The 24,914-nt window shown below is 45.0% G+C and overlaps 1 protein-coding gene and 1 long non-coding RNA gene across 3 annotated transcripts in view; one reads left to right on the top strand and one right to left on the bottom strand.

Moving 5' to 3' along the window:
- The window catches only part of LOC310688356, a 387,571-nt gene that overhangs the window by 300,024 nt on the left and 62,633 nt on the right, over nucleotides 1–24,914 (bottom strand). The window lies entirely within an intron of this gene.
- SPMIP10 (sperm microtubule inner protein 10) lies at nucleotides 3,238–7,965 on the top strand. Of its 2 annotated transcripts, XM_083464690.1 has the most exons (4): nucleotides 3,238–3,310; nucleotides 4,313–4,460; nucleotides 6,530–6,638; nucleotides 7,699–7,965. In XM_083464690.1, exons 1-4 carry the CDS (start codon nucleotides 3,277–3,279, stop codon nucleotides 7,903–7,905), a joined length of 498 nt encoding a protein of 165 aa, XP_083320816.1. In that variant the 5' UTR covers nucleotides 3,238–3,276; the 3' UTR covers nucleotides 7,906–7,965. The 2 variants fall into 2 exon arrangements, with proteins under 2 accessions (XP_083320816.1, XP_083320817.1); XM_083464691.1 differs by lacking the exon at nucleotides 3,238–3,310 and having other exon boundaries at nucleotides 4,276–4,460.

Raw genomic sequence — 24,914 nt, 5'->3', positions numbered from 1 at the left:
CATTTATTTATTAATTGGTATTTTGCAACTCTAGTCCTTAACATCCTAGGGACTACAATCCTCTGCTGTTCTGGGAATATACACATGAAAGCAGGCTGTTAGCTAGAAAACTATCTGAAATGCTGCTCTAAACACCATTACAGTGTTGGTAAAGTAGGGTTCTTTGCCAAGGCTGTTAATAGACTGCATCCTTAGCAACCTTATGCTGGGTGTAGGAAGTCTAAAAGAACCACCCCACAGCCTGTTTCTTAATTAAGACCACTTAATTGGAGTAAAACTGTTTTGCCATCTGCAGTTGCCAAGAGCACTTTATTTTTGCTTTATTTAATATTTTAACATTTAAATGAGACCGAGCATATAAATCCCTGATTTTTCCATCACAGTTGAAGATCATTTCCTTTAAGGTCATGGGATTTAACAGTTAAAATCTAGCAACACATTTGCCTGAACCATAATGATAGGCATGCAAATATCCCATTTGTAAAGAGACTGAGAGGACAAAAGCAGAGTTTCTCACGTATGGTTTTATGTTCAGTTGTAGGAATTAAAAGATAGTTTGATTTTTAAATAAAACTTGGTGTGTACCGAATGTTTGATTTCTAACCCCGCCCCACCCCACCCCTGAGCTTGAAAGAGGCTTAAAAAACAATATAGAAAGTGAAACAGCACAGCGTTGGGGTTATTGAGTCAAGAATAATCAGCATTGTGTGCTTATTCTCAATGTATGGACGCTTCACTTGCAATGCGGTTTTTATGAGTATCTGACTACTCAGCTCAGACCTGCACAATGAATCACTGTAAGAAATGTTATTGCAGGAGAAGATGGCACTGAGCACACATGTTTCAATCCCCCGTTGTGTCAAAAAGTATTTGATCACTTAACTGCCTTTGGCAAAATTTTATTTTCCCATACTCCTGTAGTCTCCCTTTATTGCCTTGCAGTCCTTTTGACATGACAGGTGTACTCAGGGAAACTAACAATACAAACTCCCATTGCACTTAAAAGGGAACCACATTGCCCTGGAATTCTTTTAATCCTTCTTTAAGCTATTGCTGCGGGGATCAAAAGGGGGAAGAAAAGTTGATAAAATAGGTGATGGCCGGAGGCCGCTGTCTGTGGAACGGATCAATATTGTCTTGTCGTTTTCTCGAGTTTAGCACACCCATTTTATCTACTTAGTTTCTGGAGCATGAGCCCTTCAGGCGTGAATGTCTCTTATGGCATTTTATACAGTGAGCAGGATAAAAATAACAGATTTTTAGCCACTACTATAGAAGATACAATTGGTTAAGGCTATGGATATAAACATACTTAAGGAGCCTGTACTGTCTTCTTTGCCAGACTTCTAAGGGCAAGCTAGATGTGACTTGACTCACATGGTTGGCCATTGTGTGTTTTTTTCTTAAGCAAAGAGCAGCTCTTGGCCGTGATCTGATCCCGGTAGGGAGCACAATGGGGACAATTCCTCATGCATATTTAGTAAAGAAAAAGCAAGTGTCCTTGGGTCACTCATGCAATCACCATTGCACCCAGTCCCTGCAGGAAATGGTATAGGGACCAGGAGGGGAACAAGCTGATATCACCCAGGTTTTTCTCTTCATAACTCAGCTACCCAGATTCCTTCACCAGCATCAGGCCATGCATTTGAATGGGTTTGCATCCGATGATTCAAATGCATTGTAGAAAAGGAGTGGGTGAGTACCCACAATGAGCACTGCTGGATCAGACCAAAGATCTATCTAGTCCAGTGTCACAGACTGGATGCAGAGAAGGCACCAGCTGGGGAAGCCCCTAGGGAAGAAGAGGGTCAGAGCCAGGGAATTGGTGGTGGGATGACGGTGAGCTGTCAGAGGGAGCAGACTGGGAAGAGGTGTCAGCAGCAGAAGAGGCAATGGGGTTTAGTGAGCAGGAAGAGGCTGTGCAGAGAGCAGTTCAGACTCTAAGGCTGGAGCAGAGGGAGACCAAGAGGCAGAGTGGAGGCAGGCTGCTGAAGAATCCAGGGAGTCTCCCCCTTCTGCTGTGACCAGCTCCCCTCTCCACTGGTCTCCTGGAACACAGAGATAAATGAAACAGGCTGAGCAGAGGGTGGCTGTTCAAAGACACTCCTTGAAAGAGTTGCTGAGGGTGCTAGGCCTAAGCTGTGGTTTGCTTGAAGGAAGAGTTAACTTTGTGGGAATGTTCAGGGTGACAGGAGAGGATATGTTCTTTGTTAATACCCTTCCTAACTTGTGCTAGCAAGTTCCTTTACTTAGCAGAGTTTACAATCCCCTTCTCACGCACAGCAGATAACTGGTTGCAGGCTCGTGTGAGCCTCTCACTATTATACAGTTCAATCTGTCTCAGATTGAATTGTGCATTCCTGGTAAGTTCCCTTGAATCCCTCTTAAAAAAAATAAAGATTCCACAATCTTATTCAAAGATGATAAAAGAAGTTTACTCACATCAGTTCACAGCTGGATTCCTGAAAGCAGACTTCGTTACAAATGTGTACATGTGGATCTACCCCATGGGGGAATAATACCAGTGCTGCTGCTAGCTGAGAGCTACCAGAGCAGTCCTAGTTAAAAGCTGGTCAAACAAAGAAGGTGAAAAAAGGGGGTGCTGTGCAACTCATCCTTTTATTACCTGGACAGGTAAGGTCACACCCACCTTCTATCACATGCAAAAGGAAGGATGCTCCAGCCAGGAGGAACAGGAAGTTTCAACTGGGTGGACCAAACATTCCCCCACATGTGTTCTCTAGCACAGTGTTTCCCAAACGTTTTTGGGCAACGGCACACCTGTTTACTGAAAAAAAATCTCGCGGCACACCACCATTAAAGCCCCGCCCCGTGACATCAGCGCGCAGCGTCACGCCGGGAGGGACGCACAAAAGTGAAAGTTTTTTCCCTCGGCAGCTCCTCTCAGCTGCGCTCAATCCACCTCGGAGCGCAGGAGCGATGCCTCTCTCTGGCTCTCCCTCCGCGCAGGCTGAGGGAGGGAGGGAGGGGCGCGTGTGACCCGTCTCTGCTGGGAGACCAAACCCAGCGAGGCAGAGTCGCGCGGAGGCGCCCAGGCAGCGCTGCCGGCTGCGAGGAGGAGCGCCAGGCAGCAGCAGGAGGCGCGGCCTCTCCTCGCCGCCGCCGCCCCGCCTCTCGCCGCCCGACTCGCCCGCCTCCCTCCAGGCATCTCGCGGCACACGAGGCAACGTCTCACGGCACACTCGTGTGCCGCGGAACACCGGTTGGGAAACACTGCTCTAGCATTACAAGGAATGTTGTACTTGACTGCCTCTCATGGATCACATCCCACATACTTCGCCGGCCTCTGGTGAGTAATTGCTTGGTTGAGGACCTGACTCCAGCAGGGGTGGGGAACCAGCCAAACAAGCTATCGTATGGTGTTGGAGGTGAGAAACATAAACCTTAAGATCATTCCTTTGCCATCATAGTTTTACCTAGGCCCCTTTCCCAGCTTATGGAAGGCACACTTTGGAGAAGTGGGGTCGCGAAACAGCAAGCAGGAATTCTTGAGTCACTGCCGAATTCTTGAATCACTGCCGGGACGTGGCTGACAGTGTAAGGCACCAAATTCAAACTGCGCCAAAGGCAGAGGAACTTCCTTTGCAGCTTCCACTTGGATTTGGTGCTGTTTAGGTGGTATCGCGGACACGGCTGGCGCTGTGGGTTAGACCACAGAGCCTAGGACTTGCCGATCAGAAGGTCAGCGGTTCGAATCCCCGCGACGGGGTGAACTCCCGTTGCTCGGTCCCTGCTCCTGCCAACCTAGCAGCTCGAAAGCACTCTTAAGTGCAAGTAGATAAATAGGTACCGCCCCAGCGGGAAGGTAAACGGCGTTTCCGTGCGCTGCTCTGGTTCGCCAGAAGCGGCTTAGTCATGCTGGCCACGTGACCCGGAAGCTGTACGCCAGCGCCCTCGGCCAATAAAGCAAGATGAGTGCCGCAACCCCAGAGTCGGCCACGACTGGACCTAATGGTCAGGGGTCCCTTTACCTACCTAGGTGGTATTGCATGGGGTTTTTATTCACCACCAGTACTTGGCATGGCAAAAGCTTCACACTCCCAGGAATAGTTTAATTCAAGCTGTTTTGATTAAGTATTTGCGACTCTCCAGGGAACCTAATTAATGCCTTTCCTTCTAACTTCGTCCACTTTCATGAAGTTGTATCATGATATTCTTCTACATCTATCTAATCACACCGTTTTCAAGTGGACCTGATCCCTTCCCGATATTTCTTAAATAACATTTTCCCTTGTTGTTGCTCTAGTGTCATCAGCCTGACAATGGCTGATGCATCATAATCTTCACCTAGGCACACACAGGGACCGGCTGTTTGCACAGATCTCAGCCCAGAGAAGCAGCAGTGACAACGGCGGCAGCATGAGTAACCCAAATGCTGTGCCTGGACAGGACTCTAATCCCAATTTGGTTTCAAAGGCAGTCAATACTGACCTGAAAGGGTAAGACAGAGACTTCATCTCCAGCAGGAGCATTCAGGAGTGGGTGGGTGGGTGGGCGGGCCTTTCTGTTCCCTGAGGGTCCTGATCACCTCCCCCCCCCCATGGGCTAGCAAGCACATTAAACCATTTTGGAAAGGAAAGTTGTGATGTTAAAGATTAACAATCTTCTTTGGCGATCACTCGTAGCTGAGTAAGATTGTCTTCCATGAACACGGTCTTAACAGTGAATCCGTAAGTGACTGTGGAGGCCAGTTCTGGATCTACACGTCCTTTCACAGTGGGGATGTAGGTTTCCAGGTGGGAGTTGATCGTGGTGAGGGTTTGCCAAGCGTGCCGTCCTCTTAGCATGTTTCTTGTCCTGAGTTCGAGCGTCTTCAAAGTCCATGGAACCTTTGGTAAAGGCTGTTCTCCAACTGGAGCGCTCGCAGGCCAGTGTTTCCCAATTGTCTGTGTTTATACTATATATTTTTCCGATTTGCCTTGTCTTAAAACCTCTTTTGTTGACCACCGGCATTACGCTTTCCATTTTTAAGTTCAGAATAGAGTGCAGTGGTACCTCTGGTTGCGAACAGGATCTATTTTGGAGTCCCGTTCGCAACATGAAAAGAACGCAACCCGCAGCGGCGCATCTTTCCAGTACTTCCAGGTCGCCGCGGGATGTAACCTGAAAGAACATAACATGAAGCGGACATAACATGAGGTATGACGCTTCAGGTTAAATCTTTTCAGGTTGCATCCTGCGGTCACCCGGAAGTAATGGAATGGGTTACTTCCGGGTTTTGCCGCTCATGCATGTGCAGGTGCTCAGAATGATGTCACGCACATGCACAGACGAGGCGAATTGCAACCCACGCATGCACAGACTCAGGTTGCGTTCTGCTCATGATGTGAACGGGGCTCTGGAACAGATCCCGTTCGCATCCAGAGGTACCACTGTAGTTGCTTTGGAAGACGGTAATCAGGTATCCAAACAACATGACCAGTCCAACGAAGTTGATGTTGAAGAATTATTGCTTCGACACTGGCCATCTTTGCTTCTTCCAGTACACTAACAATAAAGCAGGCCTGCCAAACCGGTTGATTGTGCAATCCTATTTATATCTACTCATCATTCAAAGCTTTATGGTGCAGCTTTAAACATCCATGCCATCCCCCCCCCAAGAATCCTGGGAGCTGTAGTTTGTTAAGGGCGCCGACAGTTTTTAGGCGACTGCCTATTCCTCCCACAGAACTATAGTTCCTTGGGAAGAGGGCTTGATTGCTCAACCACTCTTGAGAATTGAAGCTCTGTGAGGGGAAATGGGGTATCTCTTAACACCCGCCGGCACCCTTCACAAGCCACAACTCCCAGAATTCTTTGGGGGAAGCCATGACAGTTTGAAACAGTATCACAGTGCTTTCAACATATGGGGCAGATATTCCTTTAGTTCCATGTTGGTGCATATCATAAAGGGGGATAACCATCATCTCATGGAACAAATTTGGGTTGCCAAGCTATTTGGGGCAAGCCATGCCCAGCTGTTCTACACCTGACATCATGCGAAGGGCAGACATCCATGGCTAGTAAATGGATTAATTCCAGAAGATTCGTGCAGGAACTGGCAAAACTTGACAGAGTTTCAGGCCAGGAATAATATTTTGGTTAAATTCTTTCCTAACTCTGCAATTTGATTCCAGACCATCGCCAAGGAAAGGGGTAAGCATGTGACTTGATTTGTTTGTTTTCTGTTTATAGGCACCACCTTTCCTCCAAAGACCCCATAGTTTCGCCACCTCTGTGGTAGGGAATGTGGCCGGCCCAAGGTTATGGCCAAGTGGGGACTTGAACTTGCATCCCTTCCTCTCTGGTCCAACACTCTTAACAACTGGACCTCCATGACTAAACCACGTGCTGGTTCTTTTTGTCATATAAGTTCAGATAGGGGTGGGAAGGAAGGGAATTGTTCTCCTCTGTGTTGTTTGTCTCCCCCCTCTGTATTTAAATAAGTTTTAAAAACAGCAACATCCACATGGTGTGTGTGTGTGTGTGTGTGTGTGTGTGCGTAAAACCAACTCTTGTCATGTTCCAGGCTGATTCATTGCCATTTGCCAAGCTTTTCGTACAGACATGGAATGATCCCAAAGCTCTACGTGATGCCCTGGAAACAAGATATGAAGTATCGGGATATGGCTTTAAAGGTAAGGGAAATAGATTTTTTCCTTGGAGACTCTCATTTTAAGAAGGACTCTAATTTTTGAAAGATACTAAGCATCGACAAAGTACCTGTTGAAGTCACTGCAATTTGAGAGCATTTCTTATCATTAACATAGATATCATTCCAATGTAATACAGCAATTTTATTTTTTAATACCCTGCCCATCTGGCGGGCTTGCCCCATCCACTCTGGGCGGCTTCCAACACATATAAAAACATAATAAAATGTCAAACATTAAAAACGTCCCAATACAGGAAGTTAAATGATGCATATATCATTCAATCATATCCTCCATTGTAACTTTTCTATTAATAATAATAATAATAATAATAATAATAATAATAATAATAATGTCCTGATACAGGAAGTTGAATGATGTATATATTGTTCACTCATATCCACCATTGTAGCTTTTCTATTATTATTATTATTATTATTATTATTATCATCATCATCATTATCACCATTATCACCATTATCACTATTATTATTTCTTACCCACCCTTCGTCCTAAGGTTCCAGGGCATGTTACAATCTAAATTACAGTATTAAAAACATTTTCAAGCAAATGACAATCACAGGAATAGGATGCGTGCTGAAAACATACATCTCAGATGTCAAAGACCAAAGCACAGAGGCAATGTTAAGATATAAATAAAGGTTGTTTGGAGTTGGTCTTTTGGTGACATTGCAGTTCTTTGAAGAAAGCAATTGCCCTGTGGGGATCTTCTCCCCAAATTAGGCTTCTTCTGATTCTGTGTCCTGTTGGCTGCACAGAATAAGGAGTTCACGCCATGCTTTCTCATATACTCTAGCGCAGATAAAGCTCATTTCACACCATTTTGCAAAGCGATTTCCCTTATATGAGGCATCTCTGTTGGTGATTTTCATACCGCTTTTACACACTGAAGAACCAAATGGCAAAACCAGAGAAGTACAAATCCCGAAGGACTTCCTAAGTTCATAGTTGCTTAATTCTTGGTATTTTATTATCGGCGGTGATGTTGTTATTTATTGACAATTGCTTGAATTCTTTTCCTTAGCATGCTAAACTTGTTGAGCTATATACCGGTCCCCTTGAAGACAGTCTGTTTCTGGAGAAGCGTGAAAGGCATTGTCATGGAGAAGACCGAAAGCAGCTTCTTCAAAAAGTTCCCTGTCAACTGACCGTTGAAGACATTCCCATTTATTCCCATCTTTCTAGATACCATAAGTCCATGGTGGCTTATGGCTTCAGGATTAGACTCTGAGGTGCTTTTCTCCAGTGACAGCTGCATCGGCCACAAATTAAACAATGCTGCATGAAAACAGCGCACAATTTGTTCACCCTTTTTCTAATTGTGTTAACTTTTGCTCAAGTCTGTAAGATGCTCTTAAACAATCCAGTAGTAAAATCAGCACCAACTAGGCCCTTGACAACCTTCGAAAATCTCCTCCTAACAACAAAGGGACATGGCAAGGGGGTGGTATCCACAATATACAAAATACTGCTCCAAAATCCCACAACCCCCCTCGGCATAATCCAAAAACAATGGGAGGATGACATAGGCTATGAGATTAACCTCACCCAATGGACTAGAATGTGGTCTAAACCTCCCTTTAAATCCATATCAGAGAAAAGAAAAGAACTCACTCTTAAACTGATTTACAGATGGTACCTAACACCAAAGAAACTAGCGCTGATACACCCAGGAACATCACCAAAATACTGAAGAGGATGCACCTCCACAGGCACATACGTCCACATGTGGTGGGAATGTCCCAGAATACAACTCTGGACATCAGAAATTTAAAATCTATCTTAAGGACTATTATAAACTTGATGAATGTTAGAATGTCGAGGTTTTGAGAAAGAAAGGGTTACAGCGATATAAGATTAGACTGAAGGAAAGATTAAGAAGACATATGTTTGACAGAACTATTTAGAAGTTGCTGGAAAATTTTGGACATTGGGATGCAGAAAGGGGAGGTATGGGGGAGTCCGAGAAACAAGGTTTATGAAAAAAAAGGTCATGAAACTATACGTGTTTGTATGTCTTTTTATATGTTTGTATTGTTTTAAAAATTTTGTAAAACCAATAAAAATTTATATATAAAAAAAAAACAGAATACAACTCTGGACATCAGTAATACAAGAAATATTCAAAATAACTAAGCAAGTAGTAGAACTCACCCCAGAACTGGCCCTATTGAACACCTTCCAAGATAATGCCCACTCATAAAGAGCTCATAACCCCCCTACTCTCAGCAGCCGGAAGCAGCAGAGTCAGACACTGGAGAGACCTGTCAGGAGTGAACATGGACCAATGGTATCAAATAGTATGAGAAACAGCCTTACTAGAACCAATAAACTGAAAATGACATGGGGACAAATAGAAGAAGACTAACCTGATCCAAAAATCCACACCCACTCAAGCACAAACACAAATCTCGCTACAGCCCACGAAAGACAACCAGCCAGACCCACATATTTATTTTTTAAAAAAAGTTTGTAAGGTGTTCCGTTAAACGAATGATGTGACTTTTTCTTCCTTCTTCCTGCTTGGGTGAATTTGAAATTTGATTGGCAACCACTTCCAGAGATTTAGGCTAGGGTTTTTCCTTATTAAATAATTGGGTCATTATACAGGGATGTTTTATGAGGAGCATCCAAGTCTCTGTGTCAAATCTAATGTTCTTTTATTGAGTCGGGTAGAGTTGAAAGGGAGCAGACTTTCAGAAATGGAAAAAGCTGCGAACACACTACCCCCATTTTAAACAATCCATTGTGAACCATGCCTGCTCAATCTCCTTTAATTTTTCATTTTTAATAATTGGGCCTTGGCAGTTTTGTTCTGTTTAAAAAAGATGGCACTAGATGGTAATTGTCTGATGGCGGAAGGTATGGAAAGAAAGTTTACCTCTTTCCTTCCTCACGGCAATAATGAAGAAAAACCCTCCTCTGAAGGGTTTGACGCCAATGGATATTTTTCTCCCAATGCAAGTAGAAGAAGAAGAAGAGTTTGGATTTGATATCCCGCCTTTCACTCCCCTTCAGGAGTCTCAAAGCGGCTAACAATCTCCTTTCCCTTCCTCCCCCACAACAAACACTCTGTGAGGTGAGTGGGGCTGAGAGACTTCAAAGAAGTGTGACTGGCCCAAGGTCACCCAGCAGCTGCATGTGGAGGAGTGGAGACACGAACCCGGTTCCCCAGATTACATGACTACCGCTCTTAACCACTACACCACACTGGCTCTTCAAAGGGGAGATTTTCCAAGGGACCACAAGAGAAGAGGAAAGTGTTAAATTTTCACTGCAGTCCCAATGATTCCTGTCACATGCACACCGGCTAATGCTATTTGCATTTTTAAAAAGCATGCTGGTTAGATGCAAAGAAACCTACGGAGGTATAAGGTAAAGGTACCTCTGACCGTTAGGTCCAGTTGCGGATGACTCTGGGGTTGCACGCTCATCTCGCTCTATAGGCTGAGTGAGCCAACGTTTGTCTGCAGACAGCTTCTGGGTCATGTGGCCAGCATGACTAAGCCGCTTCTGGCAAACCAGAGCAGTGCAGGGAAACGGCGTTTACCTTCCTGCCGGACCTATTTATCTACTTGCACTTTGACGTGCTTTCAAACTGCTGGGTGGGCAGGAGCAGAGACCGAACAACAGGAGCTCACCCTGTTGCTGAGATTCAAACCGCCGACCTGCTGATCGGCAAGCCCTAGGCCAGGGGTCTACAACCCGCGGCTCCGGAGCCGCATGTGGCTCTTTTACACCTTTGCCACGGCTCCGGGGTGGATACTAGCGAGGGGAGGAGGCGCATTGTGCGCCCCGACACTCCCCACTGTGGCGGGCGCTGTACTGGCTGTGACGTCGCATGGGGGCGGTGCATGCATTAGTCACACACCATCCCGACGTCACCTTCCCGCCCGCTGTCAGATCACGGCTCCGGAGATATATTTGTTTTAAATGTCGCAGTGGTTTTGCGGCTCCCAGTTTTTTTTCCCTTCGGAAACTGGTCCAAGTGGCTCTTTTTGTCTTAAAGGTTGCAGACCCCTGCCCTAGGCTCTGTGGTTTAACCCACAGCGCCACCCACGTCCCTATGGAGGTGTAAAAGTAAAAGTAAAGGGACCCCTGACCATTAGGTGCAGTCGTGGCCGATTCTGGGGTTGCGGTGCTCATCTCTCTTTATTGGCCGAGGGAGCCGGCGTACAGCTTCCGGGTCATGTGGCCAGCATGACTAAGCCGCTTCTGGCGAACCAGAGCAGCGCACAGAAATGCCGTTTGCCTTCCCGCTAGAGTGGTACCTATTTATCTACATGCACTTTGATGTGTTTTCGAACTGCTAGGTTGGCAGGAGCAGGGACCGAGCAACGGGAGCTCACCCCGTTGTACGGATTTGAACCGCTGACCTTCTGATCGGCAAGTCCTAGGCTCTGTGGTTTAACCCACAGCGCCACCCGCATCCCTACAGAGGTATAAATATGTGCAAACTTCCCCAAAATAGAAGGGGGTAGGTAAGAGAGGAGACAGGTGCCTGGAGCCCAGTAGGGTGCACCCCAAAAAAACCAGGTACTCTTCTGCAGACTCTGTCGTCAGCAGGAGGCACATAGCCTGGTCCACCTCTGCAAATCCACAGGCTGGCGCAGTCCAAAGTGGGAAATAACAGGATTGTTGCAGGGAATTCTGAGACTCACCTGCTGCTGAGGGCCTGAAGGGCCTTGCCGGCCTCCTTCCATCTGGGCTTTCTTAAAATTGCTTTTATTTTTTATCTACAGTGGTGCCCCGCAAGACGAATGCCTCGCAAGACGGAAAACCCGCTAGACGAAAGGTTTTTCCGTTTTGGAGGTGCTTCGCAAAACGAATTTCCTATGGGCTTGCTTCGCAAGACGAAAATGTCTTGCGAGTTTCTGCGGGTTCCCCCCCCTTTTTCCCAAGCCGCTAAGCCACTTATCAGCTGATCCTAAGCCACTAAGCCGCTTAACAGCTGATCCGCTAAGCTGCTAAGCCGCTTATCAGCTGATCCACTAAGCCTGCTAAGCCGCTAATAGCGCTAATCCGCTAAGCCGCTAATGGGCTTGCTTCGCAACACGAAAAAACCGCAAGACGAAGAGACTCGCAGAACGGATTCTTTTCGTCTTGCGAGGCACCACTGTATGTCATTTTAAATTGCAACTGATATTAATGCTGTATCCTTAGTTTTGGATTTTATGATTTATGTGGAAATTGTTTTCCATTTGGTAGTGTACTTTTTGGTTTGTTTTCTATATTGCTTATGACTTTTGTTACGTTGGTAATTATGTAAATCTTGTCATGTCGCAAGCCGCCTTGAGCAATGTTTTAACTATGGAAAGGCGGCATGCAAATAAAATGATGGTGGTGATGGATAATAATGTGCGGGAATTGCTTTGAATGCTCTCAAATGCTGTAGAGCTGCTGATTATTATTTCCACAACACTTGCCCCAAATGCTCAAAACACTTTCCGTTCATGATTTAAGCAGCTACGCCAGATGAAATGTTGGGCTAGGGGCAGAAGGGAGAAGCATTTGATGAGATGTTTTTAGATTGCCCATACTATTTACAAAGACCATTAAGTGCCGGACTTGGCTGTGAAGTGTAATAATTAAATGTAAAATATACCAATGCACCGAGATACTTTTAAAACTCTGCAGCACTGATACAAATACATAATTCTGAGCGTTTATTTAAATTAATTCCAGATTTGGGGGTCTGGGGAGGATTTCTCGCTAATAAGCACACTGCAGGGAGAAGCAATTTTTAAACAATTAAGGACTTACGGTTCTGAAGTTGCCGTGGAAACAGACAAGCAGAGGTTTTTTTAAAAAACAAAACAAAACACTTAACTACACTTTATATGTGCTTAGTATTGTCCATCTACAGAGATTATATTTTTTTTAAAAGCAGGTATAATCATTCTAAACAGCAGGTGTAAAAAAAGTCTCCCCCCACCCTCTTGAATAGAAGTAGAACACATATATTACTGGGTTTTTTCTCTCCTTCAAAGTTACACGGTAGATAGTCTCTACATCACGTAAAGCAATATTTATAGCAAGAAAGGGAGATTGCAGCCAAAATAGTTATTAAACCTTTGTGACTTTTCGCTCCTCTGTCAGCACTTCCAAATAGGGTTTTAAAAATCCAAGACGGTATACATCACCGTCCTTTTTCCAAGAAGAATAGTTTGGATTTGATATCCCGCCTTTCACTCCCCTTCAGGAGTCTCAAAGCGGCTAACATTCTCCTTTTCCCTTCCTCCCCCACAACAAACACTCTGTGAGGTGAGTGGGGCTGAGAGACTTCAGAGAAGTGTGACTGGCCCAAGGTCACCCAGCAGCTGCATGTGGAGGAGTGGGGAAGCGAACCCGTTTCACCAGATTACGAGTCTACCGCTCTTAACCACTACAAAGAGATGGCACTCTCTTTGAGTTCACAGCAATGTAATAAAAATTATAATTCATGAATCAACGCAAACCAGAAACAACCGCTTAGAAACAGCCCAGCATCACCACTATTGCAGCGGAAGGAGACAAATTTCAGGAAAATCAGATAAGAAACGTCTGAGGTGCAGCAATATAAAATATAATTCCCCCCCCCCCTCCTTTCAGGTACCAAAGAGAAATGTAAAAGAATAGTTAGAATTTCGAGTTCCACTTTTCATCTGAAGTAGGGTCACCATATGTACCGGAAAATTCCAGTAATGTCTGGGAGGTGGGGGCTAAATTGGTTCCCCGGGGTTAAATCAATAGTAAATGTCCTGGATTTTATCTGTTCCCCAGCAGAAGCACTGTGCAGCAGTCAGTTCCTTGTTGCCTCCTAGATGGCAATTTCGGAAGCCCGATCGCCACCCTGATGTCCACCCCGAAACAGCTCAACAACTTTTTGAACAATGTCCAGATTTTTTACTTCTTGAAATAAGGTAAAGGTAAAGGACCCCTGGACGGTTAAATCCAGTCAAAAGCGACTCTGGGGTTGCGGTGCTCATCTCACTTTCAGGCCGAGGGAGCCAGTGTTTGTCCACAGACAGCTTTCTGGGTCATGTGGCAGCAGGACTAAACCACTTCTGGAGCAACAGGACACCGTGACGGAAACCAGAGTGCATGGAAACACTGTTTACCTTCCCACCACAGAGGTACCTATTTATCTACTTGCACTGGCATGCTTTTGAACTGCCAGGTTGGCAGAAGCTGGGACAGAGCAATGGGAACTCACCCCATTGCGGGGATTCGAACCGCCGACCTTCTGATTGGTAAGCCCAAGATGCTCAGTGGTTTAGACCACAGTGCCACCATATTCTTGAAATATAGCAACCGGAAGACCACCAGGACTACAGATACCCCTTTCACGCATTGCTGCTCACATGTAAGCACCATGATCCAGAATAGCTCATTGCAGTGCTTTCTGAATAGCTGCCCTCGTTCTGTGGAACAGCATCCTTGTTGAGGTGCAGCAAGCCTGGCCTTCGCCACTTGTTATCTGTTCTTGTTCCTTGTTAATTGCTTTCCACATCAGGGGTGTGCGGTGAACTTTTTTGTAGGGGAGCAGTTGAGGGCCAGAGGCACCAGCTTGTGAGAGGGATGGGGAGGGGGGACCCATGTCACACGTGTGACGTTGTGATATCCTGACCTTGTGCCTCCCTCCCTAAGCCAACCAGGAGTTTCCCGGGCTTTGCAAAGGAGGTGCCAGGGCCCTTAAGGGATGCTGAAGCCCTGGACGGGCTTTGGGAAGATGGCAGGATGGATCTTCGACCCAGTGGCATCGGAACGGGGCTGCGGTAGGGGTGTGCCGCCCCAGGTGTCACCGCTGAGGGGGGTGACAAACTGGAAAGAATAAGTATTTAAGAAATAAACTTATTGAAGCTCCTCTCCGAGAGGTGGGGGGACTTCCTGGGTCCTGGATGCCACTCCCCTTGCCTTGGGACCTTCGCCCCGCCCCCAACCCAGCTGGCCAATCAGCTGCAGGCTGAGGGCAGGGCAAAGGCAAGGAAAGGACTGGTGCTCTCAAGACCGACTTCCCGATGCTGCCAAGGCCCCCTGCCAACAGCAGTTGGGTTTTTTGGGCCGCTGCAGCGACCTGCCGAGGAAGCAGTGGCCTGCAAAGGCCAAGGCCATCCTACAGAGGCTGAGGCGGCCACCAACAGCGGTTGGGCTCTGGGCAGCGCGGGCGCCATGGACGACCTCCTGGGCCGCTAAGCCAAAGTTGCTTATACTCCCAATGTTCAGTAAACAGTGGCGTAGCGTGGGTTGTCAGCACCCGGGGCAAGGCAAGTAATTTGCGCCCCCTAACCCGTGGATTTGCGCCCCCTAACCCGTGGATTTGCGCCCCCTAACCCCCAGATGTTGCGCCCGGTGCGGCCGGCCCCCCCTGCACCCCCCACGCTACGCCACTGTCAGTAAATAAACCAGAAAATGACACTTGCGACTGTATCTTATATTTCCTTCTTTTAATAATTTGAATGTGTGTGGGGAGGGGGTTGGCAAGAATTTTTTTGCACCAGGTACCACCTGATCTTGCGACGCCTCTTCTTGGACCCATCAAGGCCTCACGCCTCCCTTCCTAAGCTGGGCAGAAGCTTCCTGGGATTTGGGAAGGAGACGCCAGAGGAACATTTAGGGAACTAGCCTAGTCCCCTCAGTCCAATGACGCATGCCACTGTTCCACATAATTCCCTTCCATATCTATGATTCTGTGATTCTGTTACAAGTTCTCGAGTTCTTGCGGCTCCTGAACTGACCATCAACACACCTATTTTTCCCACTGAAGCACTCGGGATTACCTTGCCTATAGAAATGGCCCGAGATGTATCACACATGAGCATCTATGGTGCTCCGCGGAACTCATTTGTTAAATTGAACCGAAGCCTTCAAAGACAGACTGAGCTTCCTTCGCGCTCAAACTGTCACTTTTAACGAGTTATTGATCTTTCTGCGGCGCCTCATATTTCCAGCTGGAGGTTGTTGTTGCTGCTTTTTCTCCTACACTCGATCTCATCTTTTAAATCTTGCAAACAACAAGACCTGAGCCTCACAGCATAAACTTTCTGGTCTGAATTCAGTAGATATTGACTGCCCAAAGTATGTTTTGTGAAGCATTCTTCTTCCCATCAATGGAGTTTCTGTTTCCAGCAAAATAGCGTTAAGGTCCAAATAACATTTCAACCTCTTTTCTTCGTGTGGTGGGATTGCAAAATGACTGTGACCTTGCATCTCCTAGATTTATGAGGCAGTCAAACTCCAGTTTTCAGCAAAGCCGAGCGGAACAGATGAATGTATGGGGATGGAAAGGTTAAATGTTATCTTGATCCATCTCCAGGACTGAGAGCTTGGTTCTATGAAGGAGCACTGGCTCCTTCTTTCCCTTCATCCTGATTATTTTGCAACAACCATGCTTTATGTACTTCTGCGAGGAAAGCACGAGAAACCAAAAGTGGTTTCTGAATACCAATGTTCAGGTTTCAAGGATGTATTTTTGTGAGGAATTCTACCTTAGAGATCTGGAGTCGAGAGAAATAGAAATCGAGATGTTTCTGCTTACAACTGAATTTTCCTCAGTTGAATCTGTCAGATGGATAAAGTTAAGTTCCGAAAGAGGGTCATGGTTGTTGTTGTTTTATTGAAGTTATATACTGCCCTATACCTGGAGGTCTCAGGGCAGTTCATGGAATAAAATAAATATAAAACACAAAATGCACAATCAAAATAAGAACAACAACCCCAATACCCCCCCCAAACCCCCCATAAGACCCTCACAACATTTAAAGTAAGACAATTAACAAACCTGGACAGGAGCCACTCGTTGGAAAGACTGTGATCTCAGAAAAGTCTGTGGAGATATTTATTGGCAACCAAATTGGCCGGGTGCTTTTCTGATACAAACATTAAAAATAGCTTTGAAATAAGGGCGGAGGGGGCTAATTAGCTTTGGTAGTTGAGCAGGTGTAATGCTAATGCTTCAACTTCTGCAAGGGAAAGGCTTGTATCTAATGTTGCCAACGAGTCCTCTTTGCTGAGTTTCATCTTCTTTCTTCTTGGTCAGGAGTCAGCAAACTTTTTCAGCAGGGGGCTGGTCCACTGTTCCTCAGACCTTGTGGGGGGCCGGACTATATTTTGGAAGAAAAACGAATGAATTCCTATGCTCCACAAATAACCCAGAGATACATTTTAAATAAAAGGACACATTCTACTCATGAAAAACACGCTGATTCCCGGACTGTCCGCGTGCCGGATTTAGAGGTGATTGGGCCGGATCCGTCCCCTAGGTCTTAGTTTGCCTACTCATGTTCTTGGTGCTGTTTCTGCCACTGATGTATGTTCCTGTTTGCTCATCCCAGGGCTACCCTGGCTTTCTGGATCAGCCTCTTGGTCAAAGTCTGTATACCTGTCATGCTCTGGAAGGTTGCTTGGTTTGGCCCAGGGATCTGCAACCCGTGGCTCCGGAGCTGCATGTGGCTCTTTTACACCTTTGCCGCGGCTCCGGGGCAGATACTAGCGAGGGGAGGAGGCGCATTGTGCGCCCCGACACTCCCCACTGTGGCGGGTGCTGTACTGGCTGTGACGTCGCATGGGGGCGGTGCGTGCGTTAGTCACGCACCGTCCCAACGTCACCTTCCCGCCTGCTGTCAGATTGGAGGGCAGCGGCACGCATGCTTTGAATGTCGCAATGGTTTTGCGGCTCCCAGTGTTTTCCCCCTTCGGAAACGGGTCCAAGTGGCTCTTTTTGTCTTAAAGGTTGCAGACCCCTGGTTTGGCCGAAGTCATTTTGCTGCTCAAATGACAAGATGGTGGCCTTCCATGACATGTATAGAAGCCACACTGATGACGGGGGGGACGGGACCCACCATCACAACCAAGTTCAGCAGGCTAACTTTAAGGGGGACGGGCAGCCGAAGTGGCGCACAGAGCTTGCCACCTCTCCTCCATCACTTCACTGCCCTCCTGTCAGCATCCACCACCCGAGGCAGCTAATTCGTTCTGGCTGATGGACATTCACTGTCGTCTACACCTTTTATGCTGTGAACCAGTGGCATAGCGTCATTTGCTGGTGCCCGGGGCATGCTGTGTTGCCTGCCTGCCTGCCCGCACAGGGGAAAGCTGAGTTGGCCAACGCAGCCCTTGACGGGTGAATCCCGCCAAAGCAGACTGGGCCATGCTGGGATCGCCCCTTGCCCTTCTCCCTCCTCATGCAGCCACTCACCATCTGAGCGAGGAGTGAGCGAGTGCTGGCCAGGCGGCCGTTCAGCAAGGGGATGCAGTGGCAAGGCCACGCCAGGCTCCAGGGCCCAGAGACCCCTGACGGCAGGTAGGGCAGGACGGAGATCGCTGCATGGGGATGCCTGGTTTGTGCCCCCTCAAAATTGTGTGCCCAGGACCGCAGCCCCCCAAGCTATGCCCCTGTTGTGAACTGCCCTGTGATCTTCAGATAAAGGTCAGTTTACACACTTTTGTTATTGATGATAATACTAACACACCAATTGGAAGTGGTACTCCAATGTTACTGACCTGGAACATTCCCAGTCCTACCTGGAAATGCGGGAGATTAAATTTGGAACAGTCTGCAAGCCAAGAGGATGCTCTTCCAATGTATAAAATATTATTGGAATGGGAGACAAAGGATGAGCAAGTAAAACCCTCAATGATATACTGGGAAATAGATATTGATCATAATATAGACGTGGAAGCATGGGAAGGATTGTGGAATATGGGTATAAAATTTACAGCATGTTATGGTCTAAGAGGAAATCATATGAAAATGTTATATCGATGGTACCTAGCACTGAGTAAATTGGCAAAAATATAAATCAAATAAGTGTTGGAAATGTAAAGAGAAAGAAGATTCTTTTTATCATATGTAGTGGTCTTGTAGTAAGGTTAAAGCTTACTGGGAAATGATATATACCGAAATGAAAAGGATGTTTAAAATAAACTTTGTATAAAAAAAACACCTTTGTAAAATAACCTTTGTCATTTTACCAGAAGCTTTTCTTTTGGGAATTATAGGGACAGAACTACCTAAAATGTATAGAAACTTATTAATGCATGCTAATACAGTAGTAAGAATGTTTCTTGCCCCAAAATGGAAAGAAGCAGAAGCGGCAGCAAAGGAAGAATGGTTAAAAAAAAACTTATGGAATATGCAGAGAGGGTGAAACTTACCGGAAGAATAAGAAATCAACATAACAATTTTTTAAATAAAAGAATGGAAATGGTTTATTGAATATTGAACAGATAAATTATAAACAGATAAAAACATTGACAGGATTATTGTAACAACCTGCAGTTTCATAAGAGTATATATTTAAAGAAGATGAATAAATGATCAAACTAAGTTAATCTGGATATGCAGGAAGATATTAAAAACAAATTTAAGGAACCGCAGAAAGAGGGGGAAGGAAGTCAAGTTTTGAAATGTCAAAATGATTGTAAAACTAGTGAAATGTACAAACTTGAAAAGTACAAAATAAAAATACATAAAAATGGGGGGGGGGGTGATCTACCACTGAGCGATGGATGTGCAGCAATTTGTTGTATATACTTTCCCCCTTTCTAGAATGGATATGAGAGCTGTTCTTGAAATAGGGTGTGTATTTCAATTTATACTTGGGTGGCGGTAGATGTTTGGAGAACAGACCTTTATTACAGAAAAGTGAATATGTTGAGAGATCAAGCATGGCACTCCTGCAGGCAAGCCCTTGACTGACAAGGGCAACCGTACGCGTGTCTACTCAGAAGCAAGCCTTACTGAGCTCAATGGGACCGATTCCCAGATAAATGTGTATAGAGCTCGCCTTTCCATGATTGCGCAAAGTGGCTCACGACATCATTTCACACCATTTATTTAAATGAAGAGACTATTGCTGGAGGAGACTCTTGAGAGTCCCATGGACTGCAAGAAGATCAAACCTCTCCATTCTTAAGGAAATCAGCCCTGAGTGCTCACTGGAAGGACAGATCCTGAAGCTGAGGCTCCAATACTTTGGCCACCTCATGAGAAGAGAAGACTCCCTGGAAAAGCTTGTTGGGAAAGATTGAGGGCACAAAGAGAAAGGGATGACAGAGGACGAGATGGTTGGATAGTGTTCTGGAAGCTACGAGCATGAGTTTGACCAAACTGCGGGAGGCAGTGGAAGATAGGAGTGCCTGGCGTGCTCTAATCCATGGGGTCACGAAGAGTCGGACACGACTAAACGACTAAACGACTAAACAACAACAACATGGCAAAACTATTAGGTCCATTTCATTGAGTTCTGCAAAACACAGACTTTTCTGAACTTAAGCAAATCCAATGTGAGCTTGAAAAAAATGAATTCTGGCATAAAGGAGAAAACACCATCTCAAGTGATACGAGTCTTTTTAAAAAAATATTACTGATAGTAAAAATAAATAATCATGTGGTTGTGAATTCTTATGATTCTTACAGCATCAAATGCCATGGATAATGGCACAAATTTTAAAATTGTGATTGGATAGCGTTATACATATTAGAAGTAATTAAAAAAACTATTTCACAGATGTCATTCGCTATTTTATTTACCAGAGCAAAAAATAATCAGTGCGAATCAGGAGCCAGGGAAAGATCTTGATGTTAAACCGCAACTAATTGAACTTTATGCAATGTGTGGATTAAGGTTTTGCAGAATTTTCAAAACATGCCTCTTAACGCTTTTGGAATTGATTGGCTTGCATTAAATGAACCATTTCAACCGGTATTTTCTAGTCTTTTAGGCTGCTACTGAAACACTTCATATATATTTAGTTATATACAACTGAAATAAAGTTACCGTATTTTTCGCTCTATAACACGCACCAGACCATAACACGCATGTAGTTTTTAGAGGAGGAAAACAAGAAAAAAATATTCTAAACGAAAAAGTGGATATATGATTTTTGTGGTTCATGCTGTGGCCACAGACATGTGATCTGACACTGAGTTTGGAGTAGCCCAATGCAAAAATCCTGAGGATCCATGTGGATCCATGCTTTGTAACCATGGAGGAGGGAAGGAAGGGGAACCATGGATCCTCTGCTCACGACTGCAGCAGATCCCCCCCGCCACCCGCAGGCATTCGCTCCATAACACGCACAGACATTTCCCCTTACTTTCTAGGAGGAAAAAAGTGAGTGTTATGGTGCAAAAAATACGGTATATTTTGATGCTGAAATAAGCACAGTCGTTCCTTAGTCAAAACGTACGTATTTCCAGCAGAGGGCAGCCAATCGCTTTGCTTGTCAGGTTTGCCTGCTTTGAGGACAATGTCAAAATCTATTAAAATATTTTCCTGTAAGAATCAATCTGAATGAGATCTGAAATTAATGGCAATACGTAAAAAAAAAAAAGGAGTTAGTGATAGCATTGTTTACAGCGATGGTCCCAATTTTTGAATGGCAATTCTATTAGAGAGACGCTATCTCTTTTCAATTCAGATGTAATGGAAAGATCAAGAACCCTGATTTAAGAAGCCAGCGCTTGCCTGAAACCACAGCTACAAATAATGAACACTCAAACAACTATTACTGGCGGGAAAATGAAGCAAAACGGCCAGCAGATAACGACTGCGCATTTCTGTTACCACATTAAGCTTTTGAAAACAAGGACATTGAATCCTATTTGTTAAACCAAGGAGATTCATTTATGGTATGTGACATGCCGTAAGCATTTAACTAAGCGCAGTAATTCTGATATCCAAATGATACTGAAAGGGCATGCAGTTAAGTGGGCATAGGATTGCAGTCTAAATTAGTTCATTCTCCAGCCTGCAAAACCATTATGATTCGCCATTGGCCTCTCCTTGACTTTTCAGCATGACTCTAACTATGTTCTCTCCTGAGACGCTTTTTCGACGTGTCTAGACCCCTGTTTGTGCCTGATCATTTAATCTCTGCATGTGTCCTGTACACGCGGGTCTTTTTTTCAGCCGGAACTCACCAGAACTCATCAACTTTCATAGAATGGCTTTGTAAATATTTCCTAATTTCCATTAAGAATTCCATTATATTGGCTTCCCCTTCTTGCTCAGATCCTCTCTCTCCTTGGCCAGGGTGCCTGCTTTCCTTTTGTCGCCATTTCTCCTTTCTCAACCTCAATCTTATTATATTCACTTGCTCTCTCTTTCTTTTCACTTTCCGTTCCTTCCCCCAATGTCTTTTTATTCATTTCATTATTTATTTTTTAAATGATATTTATTAAGAGTTTTAGAATTACAGAAAAAAACAAAAAAGAAAAGGAAATAAAGAAAACAAAATAAAAACAAACCACAATCAAACAATACAAATTGATAAAAATCAAAATAAAAAAATAACACAACACAATCAAAAGACAAAAATAAGCCACAAACATTTAAAAACAAATCCAATATTCTCAAATCCTTAACTGTCATTACCTTCTTTCTTTGACTTCCTCACTCCTCCCTTTTTTGTATCCTAGTTATTAATTGTCACAGCAAATCCTTTGTCTATATATTCATTTCAGTACATTATTCTCCCTTTCTATTTTCTTTCTCTTTTCCCACTGTTTCTATTTCACTTTCCCGTTTCCCTTTTGGCCACCAGATGGCGCCAGAGACACTTTTGTACGTTTGCTCCGTGCAATTTAGCTACCGTATTTTTCAACGCAGGTGTTCCTTTGGTTCAATATTGTTTATGGTTTGTTACTTCCCAACCTTGCAGGAGTTTATCTTTCTGTCCTTGCTTTTCTGTTAAACTGCTTTTTCACTATGAATTTCTCCCTAGTAAATTCAGGTCCTTGCAATTCAGTTTAATTCTGAGTTCTTTTCCATTTTTACCATTTAAAATCCTTAGCGACTCACTTTTGTAAATATCTGGGAAGAAGGTTTACTTTGTCATATCTGGAAGTCTTGTTGGTTCAATTATTGGGCAACAAAGCCCCGAAATTAATCCCTAAACCACTCTATCAAAACGACATTTCCCAAGGATGACTTTGCAAAACATATGGAGAAGCACACAGGACACAGAAAACCGATCTGGTTTGTGATTTAAAACCTTATTTCCTTTGGCACCCAAGTTGTTGAAAGCCCCTGCTGCCAGAACTGTAATCAATAAAACCTTGATTTCTTTGTCTTCCCCCCACCCCACCTGTTTGATAGTACGGGGTTGCGACTTCTTTCTTCCCATCTTGTTTAGCTGGTTTTTAATTTGTGTACTTAGACAGTCTGTTTAGATCCACTGTTATCTTTCGTTTGAAGGTTTCACTGCACCCCATGAAAAACCTTCGGGGCCCTTACCCGCAAGTTCACAATTTTGCAGAAAATGCGACGTCGTCCGATTCAATCCAAAACTCTGCTTAAAACCAGCAAAAGGACCCCGGCATTGATTGGAAGTGAAAATCCCATGTTTCACGGCGCCTTACAAAATGAACCTTCAGTGCCCTAACCTGCAGGGTCACAGTTTCACCAAAAACGCAACGTTATCCAATTCACTCCAAAGCAGAGTGAATACGATTCAGTCTTCTTCTTTGGCAATCCCTCACAGCCAAATAAGATTGTCTTCCATAAACACGGTTTTAAAAGTGAGTTCGTAAGTGACTGTGGAGGCCAGTTCTGGATCCACACATCCTTCCACAGTGGGGACATTGGTTTCCAGGCGGGAATTGTTCACGGTGTGGATTTGCCAAGAGTGCCTTCCTCTTAGCGCATTTCTCCCTTGCGTCCTGAGTTCAAGCGTCTTCAAAGCCCATGACACCTTTGGTAAAGGCTGTTCTCCAGTTGGAGCACTCACAGGCTAGTGTTTCCCAGTTGTCGGTGTTTATACTACATTTTTAAGGATTTGCCTTGACACAGTCTTTAAACCTCTTTTGTTGACCACCAGCATTATGCTTTCCATTTTTACGTTTGGGATAGAGTAGTTGCTTAGGAAGATGATAATCAGGCATCCGCACAACATGACCAGTCCAGCTAACGAGTCCAAAATGTTTTGAGTAATGGGAGTGTATGCACCCTCCCTGTGGAACGCACTAAGATGTCAAGGAAATAAACAACTATCTGACTTTTAGAAGACACCTGTAGGCAGCCCTGTTTAGGGAAGTTTTTTTAGGATTGATGTTTTATTATGTTTTTAGATCTGTTGTATGCTATATGGTAATTTAAGGACCTAATAGGTATCTAAAACCATTTGCACATAACAAAATATGCATTTTATCAAAGTAATTGTTGAACTGGTATACAATTAAGAAGTATATTAATAAGATAAAGGTAAAGGTACCCCTGACCGTTAGGTCCAGTCGCGGATGACTCTGGGGTTGCACACTCATCTCGCTCTATAGGCTGAGGGAGCCGGCGTTTGTCCGCAGACAGTTTTTCTGGGTCATGTGGCCAGCATGACTAGGCCGCTTTTGGCGAACAAGAGCAGCGCACGGAAACACTGTTTACCTTCCCACCGGAGTGGTACATATTTATCTACTTGCATTTTGACGTGCTTTCAAACTGCTAGGTTGGCAGGAGCTGGGACAGAGCAATGGGTGCTCACCCCATCACAGGGATTTGAACCGCCGACCTTCTGATCGGTAAGCCTAAGAGGCTCAGTGGTTTAGACCACAGCTCCACCCATGTCCCGAATAAACAAGCACACTATCACTGATAGGTCCACCTGCCACTGTGAGGCTCAAAGCAATAAAGTTGATGCCTCCCCAGCTGTTGCCATTGGCTGTGGGTTTCTTGTGATGTTACAAAAGCACATGACAACTCAGTAGATATAAAGGCAGACCAAGGAGAAAGCCCCTTTCTGTTTCCAGCAGGACACACCTGGCAATGGATGTGACATTCAGCACTGCCCATGTTTCTTCCATTTGGAGGAGGCAAACTGGTGAATGGAAGGAGGCAATCCTCTGACAGCGGGATGCTATGGAGCAATAATAAGGCAAGTTTGCTTGCTTGAAGGCTGCTGGTATCCATGGTTGGAAGTTTGCGGACGTCTCATGATGGACCTAACAGTAGCTTTTGGCACAATGGGACACTGTGACAGAAGCCAGAGTGCACAGAAATGCTGTTTACCTTCCTGCCACAGCGGTACCTATTTATCTACTTGCACTGGTGTGCTTTCGAACTGCTAGGTTGGCAGGAGCAGGTACAGAGCAACGGGAGCTCACCCCGTCACAGGGATTTGAACTGCCGACCTTCCGATCGGCAAGCCCTAGGCTCAGGGGTTTAGACCACAGTGCCACCCGCGTCCCAAGTATATTAACAATGAAATGCAATTAAGAAGAAGTATATTAATAGTGAAATAATTATTAAGATATAACTTTAAATG

Source organism: Podarcis liolepis (genome assembly GCF_965112155.1).
Source record: "Podarcis liolepis genome assembly, chromosome: 11".
In the NCBI taxonomy this organism is placed as follows: domain Eukaryota; kingdom Metazoa; phylum Chordata; class Lepidosauria; order Squamata; family Lacertidae; genus Podarcis; species Podarcis liolepis.
This window is presented reverse-complemented; position numbering and strand designations above follow the sequence as displayed.

Bases quoted from the DNA above. Each gene is read 5' to 3' on its own strand.
- SPMIP10 (XM_083464690.1), top strand. From the start codon at position 3,277: ATGGATCACATCCCACATACTTCGCCGGCCTCTG. The intron at 4,461-6,529 runs GTAAGACAGAGA...GTCATGTTCCAG, and splicing joins GTCAATACTGACCTGAAAGG to GCTGATTCATTGCCATTTGC. The intron at 6,639-7,698 runs GTAAGGGAAATA...TCTTTTCCTTAG, and splicing joins ATCGGGATATGGCTTTAAAG to CATGCTAAACTTGTTGAGCT.